Consider the following 16,171-nt stretch of genomic DNA (forward strand, 5'->3'; position numbering starts at 1 on the left):
GCAATCATTAAGTATCACTGCATCCAAAAATGCTTGATCTATCAAAATATAATAACGGTTTTGCACTGCGTTTGACCCCGTAACGGAAAATGGCCCAAAGTTGAAAATGGAACTTTTTGCCATTTTGAAAAATATTAAAAATTCTGTAAAAAGTGATCAAAAGGTTGTGCAGTCCTAAAAATGATAGCATTGAAAACTTCATCAAAAGTCGCACAAAATGACACCACCCACAGTTCCTTAAACCGAAGTATGAAAAAGTATGTCATTTGTGGCGCTCAGTGAAAGCCGTAAAATCCAAGCCCACAAGAATTGACGCAAATGCGTTTTTTCACCATTTTGACTGCATTTGGAATTTTTTTTCCACTTCCCAGTACATGGCATGAAATATTCAATACCATCAATATGAAGTGCAATTTGTTACACAGAAAACAAACCCATACAGAGCTCTTTACGTGTAAAAATAAAAAAGTGCATCAAAAACGCATTGCACTCTGAGACACTTGCAAGTGCAATGCAAGTGCAATGCGTTTTTCACGCATCAATTGCCATAGAAAAGATAGAGCTCAGCCCTGAGTCCATTTTTTCAATTTTTCACGTGCGTTTTCAATGCAATTACTATGCAATTTCAATGCGTTTTTCACAAAATGCGTGTGAAAAACGCATTGAAATTGCATTAAAAACGCAAGTGAAAAACTGAGACAAAAACTGAGACACAAACTCTGACTGAAAACTGATTGCACTCTGATGCAAAATGTGCGTTTTTCACTGACCAAACCCTGATCGCACCCTGATCAAACTCTGACGTGATCTGCAACGCAAGTGTGAAAGCAAATAGTCTGAGCAAATAGCACACTTTATTTGAACAGATAGTTGTCTTTTATACACATTAGAATAGGCGTCTACCATACATAGTCTTAATGATATGTACTGAACTAATCTTCCCTGAAAAGATGTTAGTATTTTAAAGTGTGTTGTTACACATTGCATCAGGAAAGTCATTCTTAAATATCCCTCCCTTATGTTGACACTTTTTAAGGTTAAGATTGTAAACTAGTGTTTGCGCTGTTTCATGATATACTTTATACAAAGACACCTTGATTCCTTTGTAAGTTGAAGGTCTGTTACTATATAACTACAATTATAGGGTATAGCAGTGATGGCGAACCTTTTAGCGGCCGAGTGCCCAAAAAGACACCCAAAACCCCCCTTATTTATCGCAAAGTGCCAACCAAAAATTAAGGCAGTAACTTACTGCTCCCTGTTCTTCAACAATCATATTGGCCTCCTGAGGACAGCAACACAGTAGAAAGATGGAAAATTTTCATCATTTTAGCTTCTTTCCAGTGTCCCTGTGTAGACCTGTAGGGGCCAGCAGGAGGTCCTCCAAAGATAATTCGGCCCTGTCTATTCATTCTCCCTCTTCCTACATTCCCAAGTAGTGAAGTAAGTATGAAAATATGACTAAAAGCAGCATCATTTAAGTTGATTGGAACTGCAGGAAGATTCTTTGAGTCCTGTCTGGTGTGTTGGGGTAATGGCCCAGGTGCCCACAGAAAGGGCTTGGAGTGCCGCCTCTGGCACCCGTGCCATAGGTTCGCCACCACTGGGGTATAGTGTGGTTCTCAAACAGTGTGTGTTTCAAGTTTTATGACTTTTTAGATTAGACTTTTTAGTATTGCAGAATGGCTATTTTTTATAAGGTCTATAGCATATTCATCACTGTATACTCACAATTATTAATTCATTTAGGAGCTTCTCTACCTTCTGTACATATAAAATCATTTTGTTTATAGTATGATTAAATGATAATATATAAATATATGCAGGAACTGCATATAACTACACATCTTCTAATAGCTCTAAATGGGTAGATAAAGTACGAATATAGCCTGAGGAAGAATTATTCTCACTTAGTGAGGGGGATAACTTTATTTGCTTTATTATGTGCTTTATACATAGAAGTACTGTGACTCATTTATTCTCACTGAGAATCCATTGGACGAGTACTTGGCACATAGTAATACACCTGTTGGGCAAGAAGTGGGAGGTGCAGTTTGGAAGTTTTACAAAGTTTGTTACAGTACTAATACTTCCCATTTATCTCTGGAAAGGTTTGTAGAAGGACATATACTATGGCTACTGCTGGAAAGGTAAGTAGAAGTTGTAATGTGTTTAAACTATTTACCTCTATATTTGTGATTTTTCTTTTAGCAAATAAAAATATGAAAATACAAATGTATGTATAAAGACACAGATCTAAATAAAGTATATACAGTTTTGACATGTGTCCTGATCAGAAATGTATGGCTACAATATTATTTCCTGATGTGCAAAATCTATAATACAGACACTTAAAGGGAGTTGAAAGATTTAAAAATATCCCATCCCCATGCCCTAGCACACATGTTTAGACCATTCCTGTGGGAAAATATTTACATGTCCCTATTCTTTACATCCTAAAGTTTCTTACCAGTATTCATCACAAATGATTTTCTGAGTGAGTGATTTTCTGAGGGAATTTATAAAAGTCAAATTTCATGCTATTCTTTAATGTGATTGAATATGCTTATTTGTAATGTACTTATTATTAAATAGTAATAGTTGAATTGTGGGCAAATTCTGCAGATTTGAATGCAGAATTTAGTACAGATTTCCTAAACATCAAATTTCCAGAATGTGAACATACTTCCATTGTGCTTGGTCTAGGTAGATTTATGTTGCTCTATGGTCACTAACAAACCCTCTGCGTAGCGATTTTACCTGAAACAACCCATCCAATTCACCAATGTTCATTTTGTTACTGAGAGATTGGTTTTAAGATTCCATGTGAGTTGCATGTCATACATGTAAATGTATGTTTCACAACCATTTCAGATATTTTAATTTTTTTTTTTTACGTATTCTTTAATACTCATAACTGCCCCATAATCTCAGATAGTTTCATTCCCCAGAGAAAGGCTACCCTCACATGGCCATTTATTTCTTACGTAAATATTTAAATTAATGGCAAGAGTACATAAACAATTTCAGTCATTGAATTCAAACACATGGCATATAAAGTACGGTATATACAGTGTTGGCATGTGTCATGCTCAGAAATACGTATATGGATACAGTTGCCAAAAACTGAAGTTCGTGCCTATTTCCTGATGTGAAAAATATACTATAGCGATGCTTAAAGGGGTGAAAGGTTTGAAAAATTACATCCCCATGCCCTAACACAAATCTTTAGGGAGAAAATAATTTACATGTTCCTATGAACCAAGTGCACACTGTTTAGTTGTATGACTACACTTCCCATAAAGCTTTGCACAGCAGGCTGTTGGCAGTGTCATCCTCCTTTTGCCCCTATCTTCTTGTAATGAAACACATTCAAAAGAACTTCAGCACAGACAGAGTATAATACCTAATCTTTCTTTCTACAGCAATCCTATTCTTAGTGATTTCTCCGCATGGAAAACCTTTTGATCATTTCGAAAAAAATTTGGGGATGGATAAAATTATATAGCATTTAATTATTTCTAATATATTACATCTTAGTTAAATCTCTGTGTTAATGTACTGGTTTGGAATTTTATACACAATATATAATTTGTTTTAAAATTAATCAGGTCAAGTGGGTGTTTCTTTGGGCTGAGGGAACCAGAGTAAAAGCCATGTATATTACTTTTAAAATTGACTTTGAAAGTAGGCTGACTGATATGAAGAGGAAAATTGTTAGATTGTTACATTGTTCTCCATTTTTAGGTGATCAAATGTAAAGCAGCTGTTTGCTGGGCACCAAAACAACCACTCAGCATTGAAGAGATTGAGGTTGCACCGCCAAAGGCTCATGAAGTTCGCATAAAGGTGATACAGTTGTTTGAATACTGTATTATAACTATTTGGTGATGTAACATGTTTAGTGTCAGAACCTCTGTATATTCTTGGTAAAGTATAGTGCTATATGTCATGAATAAGAATAATCCTCTAAGTAGCTAACCTAATCTCATGTCAACTTTTGCGCACAGTGTTTATGAAATATGTTGCAGAGTTCATGGTAACTTTGTTCAGGAACAAGCTACAACAGGCACAAGTTAAGGGTGATGGAGGCCCTTCCCATAATTTTTTTTCCAATAAAGAAAATGTGTTGATCCCTAGAAATAATAATGCTTCTCAAGAGATCCCCGATATCCTATCATATACACCTCAGGTGCTGAAGAAGTTACTAATAAACATTACTGAACCTCATAATGTACACAGTGATAATACACGGTACAGGGATAACATAGGCAGTGACATCACAGGTCGCACCACGCCACTCGTGTATCTCCGCCCCCTTGCCGTTTGGTTCCATTTCTAGGTTCTAAGACTAGGAACTAGGATAGTAGAGGGAGTGTATGACTCATTCTATTGGACTCAGCAGTATTGATGTCCCCAGTACACTTATACTGCTGGTAATGCATCAGGAGTTGGGGCAGGCAGGATGGTGGAGGCCCCATTCTCATACTCACTGGGGACGCCCTGGGGCTTGTGCGCTGGATGCCCACCCTACAATACAGCCCTGAGCTACAACCATTATCGTTAACCTTGTTGAAAACCACAGAAAACTAAAATACATAATATCCATAAAGAACATACCAAACTACACATTTACAGTACAGCAATAGTACAGTGCCATCTAGTGTCGGCTCAAGATAGTTCATCCAGCATTAAAAAAAACTTTGTATAATATCAGACAGGACTGATTCTAGCCTTTTTGCTGCCTGAGGCGAAAATTCAAATGGCGCCCCTCCACCCCAACACTGTATACACATGCCTATTCAAATGTTTATTTCCACAATCTTGTGATTGTAGACAATCACTTACACACATGCCCACATTTATCAGTTTTTTACCTCCTGAGATCAGTATTTTCTCCCTCTCCGGAAGTGGAAGGATACAGTTCGATCCAAGACCCAAGGTGAAGCACAGCCACCATCACCCACCCTGCTCTAAACAGAGTATGAACAGGGGCAGAATAAGTGGCAGCCATTTGTCCTCACTTTTCCCCTTGTAGACTGGTCTATAGAGTATAAATAAGCCACTGCCTGGCTCCTACTATCACACAGGGGCTAGATACCACTAAAAGCTCTTCTCTTTCACTCGTGACAGGAGAAGGTCACATGGCCTTCTATTGCCAGTTAACAAACCTATTTTGACTTTATGGACACAGCCAGATTTTTCTATTCTGACATGTGTTTCAATTTAAATTGTAATAACTTTGAAAACGGAAAAATAGCAAAAAGTTGTAAAAATTTGCTCCTTTTTAAACTTTTGAACTCTTAAATTTTTGGAACAAATAGTCATAATACAGAAATGACATAATAAATAACATTCACCATATGTCTGCTTTGTGTTGGCAACATTTTTAAAAATTCTTTTGTATCTGTAGAATGGTTTAAGGCTTTTATGTTTAGTAGCTATTTTCAAGAAAATTTCCAAATTCATTTTATTAAGGGCATTTTCATTTCTGAAGTGATTTTAATGGACCTAAACAACAGAAAACACATAAATTACACCATTTAAGAAACTACACCCTACTCCCCTTAAATTATTCAATATGTCTTTAAGGAGCTTTAGGTTTTCTTCAAAGTTAAATCAAAATGCAGAGGAGAGCACAGATGGGAGAGGTATGCCTGCTTTCTGCTGTGATTTGTACACCTGTAATAAATGACCAGTCACAGAAATCTTCTATTCCTCCCCTGACATGTTGCTTAGAGCCTTGGCTCTCAGAAACTACAAGATGGATCTTGTTACCCTGCGTTTTGTCAGAGTGACAGACAGAAGTCATGATGTTCCACAATGTCATGGTGGCTTTATGCACTGCTGCCCATAAAGTTGGGGAACTTCATGGTGGCTTGAGGGGTTAATTGGCGTATAGATAAAAGGATTCTTCATAAATAGTATATGACCTGTGCAGGGGGAGCAGAGATGAGCCAGCAAGAACTTGTGCTGGGTGATAGATCTGATATCTACCGCCGGAAACAAAAATTTCATCCTGCATCATGGCAGATGCGGCCCTGATCTCATATATTACAAATAGAAGAATTTTATTTCTAACACAATCTCCCTAGTAATAAAACCTTTATTAAAGTAAAATCACATGTATACTTGATTAGTGTTTCCCAGATATCCAGCTGGCCGTTTCCTCCCACACTCTAAAACATACAGGTAGGTTTAGTAGATTGTGAGCCCCATTGGGAACAGGGACTGATTCAGCAAGCTCTGTGCAGCGCTGCGTAATCTGTGTGCGCTATATAAATAAAGAATTATTATTATTATTATGCAACACCCAGGGTCTTGCCCACGTGAACATATGTGTGTGTGTGTGTGTCTGTCTGTGTGTGTGTGTGTGTGTGTGTGTGTAAGGGGCCTAAGGCTTAGTAGTTATTTACAATTCATTAGGAATTAGTCACAAGCAAGGCTGAACGACCAAATTCTAGTCCATTCTGAATTTTGGCGTTAAAGGGAACCTGTCACCAGGAGAACCATTTTTAGCAGTCCCCCAGTTCCCACAGAGCATAGTACATACGCTGCCAAAGTGATTTTGTATTAAAAAATTGGTTTTACAGAAAAAAAGATATGTTATATTGTACCTTTCATTAGCATCTGCTGTGTGACTAGGCAGTTGCCTTTTGGGAGGGGCTGGAAAGGAGCAGTTCCCCCCACCTTTGGGAAATTGCTTATCCATGTGACCTTTTCAAATATATGAAAACACCCATCACTGGGCTTAGCGACACCCCCTGCTCCTCTACAGCCAATCCCGAGTGAGGGTAGTTATTCATATATTTGAAAAGGTCACATGTTTTCCAAGGGTGGGGGGGAACTGCTCCTTTCCAGACCCTCCCAATTGACAACTGCCTAGTCACACAGCAGATGCTAATGAAAGGTACAATGTAACATATCTTTTTTTCTGTAAAACCAATTTTTAATACAAAAACACTTTGGCAGTGTATGTACTATGCTCTGTGGGGACTGGGGGAGTGCTAAAAATGGGTCTCCTGGTGACAGGTTCCCTTTAAGTACTCACAAACACATAGATTGGAGACAATGCTGCTGTTTGGGATTTGGCTCTGTGTTCAGGAAAAAAGCACCAAGCTGTTTGATTAACTGCTGATGCAGCCAATTAAGCAGTTTGCGGCAGCTTAGCAGCTTAGCTGCTCTTGCAACATCCCCCACCCCTTTTCTTGGGGCCTGGAGGAAGCCGGGACTCAGAATACCGCAGTGGCTGGCAGTTGCAGCCTAGAGCATGCTGATGTCATGGTGCTTGGTATGGGAACCGGAGAACTGTCCTAAAGCCTGGCAGGCCTCCAGCAGTTGATGGGTGCAAGAAATATGGAGGGAGAAGTTGATGTACTGATTCTCCCTGGGGCAACCCATGAGTGCCTGTAAGATATGTTCCTGGGTAATGGATGGGGAAGCCTGTGGTGGTAACAGCAATATCCACGCTCCTGCTCCCATCCGGCCTAGGCCCTGCGTGCGTGTCCGCTCCTTAGGGTCGCGCACGCCAGCACTCTGGAGTTTAACGGGCTAGTGCACAGGTGAGTGGCGCTGGTCACTTTCGTTCCTGTGTTCACGTTCCTGTTCCGTGGTCCTGTTCCTGTATTCCTGTTCTGTGTGCCAGCTCCTGGGTTCCTGTCGTGAGTTCCAGTGTTCCTTCCAGCGCTGTTCTCCTGCTGTCACCCCAGACTCGGACTGTGTACTACCTCGGCTGCCACCACGGGCCAGTCGTGAATTGACCTGGTGGCACCCCACAGCAGCACAACCATCCCGCTTTACGGCGGGCTTTGGTGAAGACCTGGTGCCATTTAGACTCCGGTCCCAGGTGTCGGCTATCTCGCGTGGTGGTCCAGAGGCTCCACAGACCCAGAACCCTGACAATCCGTAAATCACTGAAACAAAAGGAGAGGATTAGGGAGCAGTTGCAAAGTGCACATGGATATGAGAAACATCAGATAACGTATATGATCAGTGGCCGGGAACACTGCATAGCCAAAGGGCTATGGGGTTTGAATGTAGGAAATTTTGATTTATAAATACACCATAAGATCACTGCAAAATACAGTTAAGTGCATTTTATTTTACTGCACCATTTTTGTACCATTTCTGTTTGACTTCTCTTGCACAATCCCTTGCTCATACCCTTTACATTAATGTAACATTTTCTTCATAGATTGTGGCAACCGGAGTTTGTCGTTCAGATGATCATGTTTTAAGTGGTGCAATAAGTAATATAAAGTACCCCCTTATACTGGGCCATGAAGCTGCTGGTATTGTAGAGAGTGTTGGTGAAGGAGTAACTGACCTGCAACCTGGTAAGACTTATAATTCAAAGGATTGTAAATATAGAAAGGAAAAAGATTAAGCTGCTTTTAAACTCTAAATTAAAATACAAAGCCTGAGCTCCCCAGGGTAATTTTGCATAACTATTATAACTCTATATTTCCGCCACTGCAGTGTATAGAATTATAATAAAAGAACGTTTTATTGGGACACCATCATTAAATCATTAAGATTAGAGATTACAAATTTAATTTCCCATATTCTGAAACCTGTAACTTTTTCTTACTAATTCTAGTTAAGGAGTCATTTTTGCAGCAGGAGATGACTAGTGCTACCATTTTGGGACCTATACAACCTTTTCATGACATGTGAAAAATTCTTATGGGTGGCAAATTGATGAAAAATCATTGATTTTAACTGTTTTTTTTTTTAAATTTTTACAACGTTCATAATATGGGTTGAACAGTTTTTTTTTTATATAGTTAGAGGGGGTGTTAAATAACAGGGGACCTGTTATAAGCTATATATTTTAATAAAACATTACTTGCAAAATGGTAAATGCTGTAAAAAGGGTGTTTATTTGTCAAATGGCCTAAAAAAGTAATAAACAAAATGAAAAAGGAACCAATATAAAGTCCAGTTCACAGTTTGGTATTGTACAGAACCATATTGTATGTGCACAGAATTTTGTAATGGGAAAAAAAACCAAAATATATTTTTTCATTATGCCCTCTTAGAAAGTGTTAAAAAATGTAACCAATGCTGGTCACACAAAATAGCTGCCAATAAAAATATAACTTGTCACAAAAAAAAACACTTGATTAAATATGAGTATAAAATAATTAAATATGAGTATAAAAATAAAATTGGCATGGCTTTCAAAATGCACACATGAAAAATACAAAAAATGTTTTTTAATAGGTTGTCCATGATCTAGACATGCTGTCCTGAGCATATGCCATGAATGAAAAATGGTCAACGCATTTAAGCCAAAAATGGATGTTAAATGTCAAAATAATCTTCTTGAATCTTACTAAACTGTAAGATAATATATTTATATATTTTGCATATCTCATTTCGTTCAGGGGATAAAGTCATCCCATTGTTTGCTCCTCAGTGTGGAAAATGCAGATCTTGTGTAAATCCAGACAGCAATCTTTGCTACAAAATTGAGTAAGTATTTAATGTCTTATGCAACAATAATAAATAATAATTGGACACATAGGGTTCACAAGCTAGGTGTTAACCTCTCAAGTGCCACAGTTAAACACTTAAATAACAGTGGAGCATGGGCTCCCCAATTTTTAGGAGGACAAAGGTTGCTTGCCATGACAGCTGGGAATATTTCCGAGGCTCCCAGGCTTATTATTCAGCTGCCCTTTTATACTCTAACATAAAATGAAATATAAGTTTTAAAAAAAAACAACAACCTATCCCTAGAAATACAAATAAATAAAATTCTAACCACATCCTGTCCCCATCATTATTATTATTTGCTATGTCCCATCCTGTCCCAATTTCAAAAATACCCAATCTATCAAAATTTTTAAATGTTACTGCATTCATGACAAAGCATCCAACACAGCTCAGATTTTTTTTGAAAGCCTTTCAAAAAACTTCTTGTTTCCCCACCTTCCCATACTGCAACACACACAGATCTTGCTTATCCTTCTGCAGCCGGCATCTCCAGGTCTACATGTTTTTTAGAGGTTAATAATTTTATTAGTTTTAATGATGATTAACCTATAGTTACAAAATGCATGATTTGTCAGTTGGTTCAGTATTAGATCTGTAATTATAGATCTCTGAGCAGTACTGAGCAGATCACAATGCTATATCCTTAATCCCTTAAGGACCAGGCCCTTTTTAGTTTTTGTGTCTTTATTTTTCACTCCCCACCTTCAAAAATCGAACTTTTTTTTCCATGTAGAGAGCTGTGTATGGGCTTGTTTTCTGCGTAACAAATTGCACTTCATAGCGCGGTATTTAATATTCTATGCCATATACTGGGAAGCGGGGAAAAAATTCTGAATGCAGTGAAGATGATGAAAAGACACATTTGCACATTTTGTCAAGCTTGACAAAGATTCATTGTGAATCGAAACGTTGCCCTTTATTCAATTTCCTGTCTGAATAAAGGTTTAACCTTTTTTCATCATATTGGATGATGTGGCCTTCTCTCCCCTTTTTGTACACTTTAGCCATCACATGAAAGAGGTGTGTATGGTTTTCTTATTTTCAATCTATTTCATACCTCCCAACTTTGTGGGCTAGAGAAAGTGGTACAAAAAGTCCCTCCCTTTTCAGAAACCATGTCCCTTGTACTGCCCCTTGTCCCACTCCCAAACATAGTATAATATCATCCTTATTGGCTCCCACATATTATAATGCTCCCTTCCTGTGGCCAACCCCCCTGAGATCCCATATAATACCAACTAATGCAAAATATAATACCTCTCTTTGTGGCCCCCTGTCCTCCATTCTCCCTCATATTGTGGCCTCCTGTCCTCCATGATCCCTCTCAAATTGTTTCCTCCTGTCCTCCATCTCCCCTCACATTGAGGCCTTCTGTCCTCATATCCCCTCACACTGTGGCCTCCTGTCCTCATCTCTCCTCATATTGTGGCCTCCTGTCCTCATCTCCCCTCATATTGTGGCCTCCTCCCCTCATATTATGGCCTCTTGTCCCCCATATCCCTCTTATATTTTGGCCCCCTGTTCTTCTTCATCCCTTTTAGATTGTGGCCTCCTGTCCATCATCTCTCTCATATTGTGGCCTGATGTCCTCTATCCTCTCTCATATTGTGGCTTTTCTTGTCTTCATCCATCCTCTCTCATATTATGGCCTCCTGTCCTCCATCCTCTCTCATACTGTGGCTTCTTGCCCTCCTCCATCCCTCTCATATAGTGGCGTCATGTCCTCCATCCCTCTCATATATCGGCCTCCTGTCCTCCATTCCTCTCATGTAGTGGCATCCTGTCCTAAATCCCTCTCATATAGCGGCCTCCTGTCCTCCATCCTTCTGATATAGTGGCCTGCTGTCCTCCATCACTCTCATATAGTGCTCCCCTCTGCTTATATTGCCCCTGTCATTCCCTTTTCCTGGTTATTAACCAAAAAACTACTTACATTTGCCGAGGTCCCCCACAGTCCTGCTCAGTATCAGACTGGGGTAGCTGGGACCCACCAGTGAAATTGATTTTGGGGCTCACCTACTACTACATAGAAATATTCTGGGATTCTAAGCACTAGCAGGTGCAGTGAAATAAAGGATAAGCTAAGCCCTTTCTCCCTCCCTCTCTGCTAGTGCTCGGCTCTTGGTTTGTGTACAGGGGCTGCAGTGGTGACGCTATCTCAGGCCATTAATGTAAGGGATAGTATAAGAGTTACCCCTGGTATCCCGGGCTTTCTGCTGGTGGCTGGGCTGTGATTAGGGATGTAAGTGTTCGAACTGTTCACCAACCTTCCAATAAGGAAATGCTGAAAACCTTTATAAAAACTGATGACAATAACGCCACTATGTCCTGACACCACATAGACAAGTCACCCCTGGCTCTATAGATATAACCGTACATAACCTGAGAGCTGTCTCACACTAGAAGGTTACTCAGTGAATACAATACTGATCTGACACAGGAAGAAGTAGCATCTAGTACCTTACAGGTGACTGGCAGATGTGTTCAGCTCTGGCAAGCAGATCCCCCTCACTGAGCCCCTAAAAATACCACAATTACTTACAGCTCAAGTATGTCAGGGCCGGATTAAGGTTGGTGGGGCCCCTGGGTGCAGAACATGGTGGGGGCTCCCATTGAATATAGTCCATACAGGGAACAACAATCGCTATATACCACTCCTCAGCAATAAGTATATACTCTGCATATAGCCCCCTCAGCAATCACTGTATACAGCTCCCCCAGTAATCACTATGTACAGCTCCCCCAGCAATCACTATATACAGCTCCCCCAGCAATCACTATATACAGATCCCCCAGCAATCACTGTATACAGCTTCCCCAGCAATCACTGTATACAGCTCCTTCAGCAATCACTGTATACAGCTCCCCCAGCAATCACTGTATACAGCTCCCCCAGAAATCAATTACTGTATACAGCTCCCCCAGCAATCACTGTATACAGCTCCCCAGCAATCACTGTATACAGCCCACAGTAATAAATACTGCTCCCCAACAATAACTGTATGCAGCCCCCAACAATACCTATATACAGTCCCACAGCATTAACTATATACAGCCCCCTATTATAACTATATACAGACTCCCTATAATAACTTTATACAGACTCCCTATAATAACTATATACAGCCTCCATATACTAACTACATGCTGTCCCCCTATAATAACTGTATACAGCCCCTATAATAACTGTAGACTGCCCCTATAATAACAATATACAGCCCCCTATAATAACTATATACTGCCCCCTATAATAACTATATACAGTCCCCCTATAGTAACTATATACAGTCCCCCTATAATAACTATACAGCCCCCCTATAACTTTATGCAGTCCCCCTATAACTATATAGTCACACTCTCGCTCGGAGTCCAGAGCCGAATACACTGTTGGCAATTCGGACGGTGGTCATGTGAGCCCCCCTATGATACGGCCCTGTTTGTATATCCCAATGGAGTGGCTTCATGTATTTACAGTTACTAAGGCAGACAGAGGCCTAACATTGATTCCCGAGGGAGAGGAGAAAGGAAAGTTCAAAGGCCGGCACTGCACACACCAAAATTAATAAACACCTTCTGCAGACCAAAGGCAGGAGACTGGGCATTAGGGAAAACAAAGCAGTCCAGGGCGCACGTCCAATATATGCAGACAGATGAGGCAAAACAAAAGAGTGAAATGCGGCACTCACCGGAATGATGTGAAAAAAGTTCCTTTATTATTGTATGCCCAAATAAATTTCCTAGAAACCCTTGATGCACTGTTAGAATAACATATGTTATCAGTAATCAAGCCCTCTAGTGGTAAAGTCCTCAATTGGTAAAATGTTGAAAATCAGTTCAAACATAAAAACTAAATCTTTTTTCCACAAAAAAAATTTATGGCCCAAAAAAACACAAACATTTTGTAAATAATAAAGAGCCTACACATATTTTATACTGACATAATTGTATAGACCCAGAGGGTCAAAAGTGTCTGAGTGTTCTAATTGCTCAGGGAAACCAATCGGAGCACAGCTTTCATTTTCCCACAACCGTCTATAAAATAAAATCTGAGATCTTATTGGTTTTCATGAGCAAATAGAAGTTTGACTTGTGTACATGTAGTCTGTGGGTTAGAGTAGCTTCTCTTCTTTGGGAAAATGGTCCATTTTCTTGTTCAGGAAATAATTGATAATGTTTGTGTAATAAAAAGTCATACAGTTTTCCAATATATATTTGTTTATCAATTGCTGGCGGTCCTAGGTCTCTGCTTGCTGTGCTTCAATAGAAAGCTTCATTGTTTACCTCCTGTGGATAAACACCATCCATGGTCAAGTGCATTGCTCATTATATCACATGACCGTGGACTGGTGTGCATCCACAGGAAGTAAAAATTGAAGCTTCCAGTTGAAGGACTTCAAAAGGGCAGCATGCAGAGATCTAGAAAACTGTGAAGAATTGATAGGTTATACAATTTTCCAATATACTTCCTCTATCATTACGCAAACAATATTGGTTATTTGCTGGAATTTGCTTAAAGTGGACAACCCCTTTAACTACTTTTACAACAACAGATTAACTCAGTTATGTAATCCTCCGATTAACAAACAAATAAAGCAAACTATAGTTAGCATGTGTATGTTATTTTTCGCTATTATATAATTATGTAGTAAATTCTAATAGTTTCCAATTAATTTTATATTATAAACAGCATTGGGAAATATGATGGAGTGCTACTCGACAAAACTACAAGATTTACTTGCAAAGGGAAGCCAGTGTATAACTTTGCCAGTACCAGCACATTTACGGAGTACACAGTGGTGGATGATATTGCTGTTGTGAAGATACACCCGGATGCACCTCTGGATAAGGTCTGCCTCATTGGCTGTGCATTCTCCACTGGATATGGCTCAGCTGTCAATGCTGCTAAGGTAAGAGCTAGAATTGGTCAGGGTTTTGGCAACAGTATTAATTTATATGTATCTGAATGTAGGATCTAAGGACAATCTTGCAAACCTCTTGCCAATGACCCATGGAGATAGATTCAGCAAATAAACCAAAAGGGTTAACAGGGTCACTAGGAGACACGGCTCACAAGTCAACAGTCATACCTCATGCCAAAATGGTCCAATAAATGGGCAATCCTAGAAGGACCCATTCTAGATGAAAACTCAAAAACTCTGGAGAACTAGATCGATTAAAGGAGTGCATAAGGATTTAAGTATGGTACCAGTGCATTAGTGAATTTTGCACTGAGAAGTAGGACTTAGCTGCCCTGTGCTAAATTTCCATGCAATAATAAATTTAGAAAGATTTCATTTACCCAAATGATTTTAAGTGATTTTAACAATGTAAAAATTCTAAGAAACAAACTAAAATTCTTCAGAAACAATTTATATTTTCACTGCTTCATGTTGAAGGAAATGTTTCTGGAGTTACTGTTAAAACCAAAAATAGTACCTTACTCTGCATGTAGGACATATAATACCTATTCTAAAGTTGTTGGATGAAGTTTCAGCAGTGGCTTGATGAAACTGTCCATGCCAATTAAGTTGCTTCACTTGTGAAAGCATGGAGAAGCCCCAAATGTACTCATAGTGCATGCACTGAAGCTTGCTGTACATAGTAGAGGTGTGGGATTTCAAGGTGAATTGTGCTAACATCAAAGGGTCCATACAAGACAGCAAAGGGGTAGAGCTGGGGCATACCAATCTTAAAAAGGGAATCTACCATCAGGATGAAGGACTGTATGCAAATGAGCCTGAGTAGCTTCTCTAAAAAATAAAAACTCTCTGCTCTTTGGACTTCAAACTAAATATTTGCTCATGAAACAAAAAAACGTATTTCAGAATTTTTATGAAAACAGCTGTTATCAGATAGCACCTATTATCAGATGCCCTCTCAAGTACTGGTTGTTTTGTATAGAAGGAAGGACCTTTTCCCTATACAAAGGTGTTTGTATACAGAGTATATAATTTAATGATTTGACTAATTTACACAGATCTTAATCTTTATTGGGTGATAAATTGCTAGAGTTAGTTGTTAAGTGTAAAACATATCATTAACCACATCAAGAAACAGGCAGACATAAAAAGTGTAAACTAGTGTTAATAGGGTATACTAGCTACTAAATAGTAACAGTTTGGCCTCTGTAAAAGCCAGACGAAGGTGAAGGCAATCAAAGTCGAAACATGCGTCGGGGTGCTGCCATTCCGGAGCTTTTACAGAACCCATACTGTTACTAAACCAACATGGGGAGAGAAAAAGAACTGGACCGCACATCCACACATCACACAATAATCTACTGCCACTAGGCTACATTATATTAAGAACTCAAGGTTCTTAGTGACCTCTTTATGGTGGGTCCCTACGCGGTTGTGTGCAGCATCAAATGGTATCCGTCACCGCTGCAGCACAGCACCAGAAGGGACCAAGACTCGGTTGCCCCCCAGCACCCATACTAGTATGGTCCAGTTCTTTTTTTCTCCCCATGTTGGTTTAGTACATTCTATCATTTATTTAGCTTTTCCTGGTACCAGCACTCCGCCCCATTCGACCCAGGTGTTTTTAAAATTAGCAGGAGACTGCATATAGGGGTCGCCTACTTCCTCTCAGCCAGTGTCTGAGACCACATGGAACAGTGAGTATTCAACACCTGTTCACACATGGTGAGCCTTTTTTCCTGTTCACATGG

At 39.5% G+C, this 16,171-nt stretch overlaps 1 protein-coding gene across 1 annotated transcript; it reads left to right on the forward strand.

Annotated features, from left to right (window-relative positions):
* The first annotated feature begins 2,035 nt into the window (after positions 1–2,035).
* On the forward strand, positions 2,036–14,492 carry LOC140111509 (alcohol dehydrogenase 1-like). The gene is made up of 5 exons (XM_072132392.1): positions 2,036–2,150; positions 3,748–3,849; positions 8,195–8,336; positions 9,390–9,477; positions 14,189–14,492. The coding sequence occupies exons 1-5, from the start codon at positions 2,133–2,135 to the stop codon at positions 14,475–14,477; spliced, it is 639 nt and encodes a 212-aa protein (XP_071988493.1). The 5' UTR covers positions 2,036–2,132; the 3' UTR covers positions 14,478–14,492.
* Positions 14,493–16,171: the final 1,679 nt, after the last annotated feature.

This window comes from Engystomops pustulosus, unplaced genomic scaffold (assembly GCF_040894005.1).
Source record: "Engystomops pustulosus unplaced genomic scaffold, aEngPut4.maternal MAT_SCAFFOLD_481, whole genome shotgun sequence".
NCBI classification, from domain to species: Eukaryota; Metazoa; Chordata; class Amphibia; order Anura; family Leptodactylidae; genus Engystomops; species Engystomops pustulosus.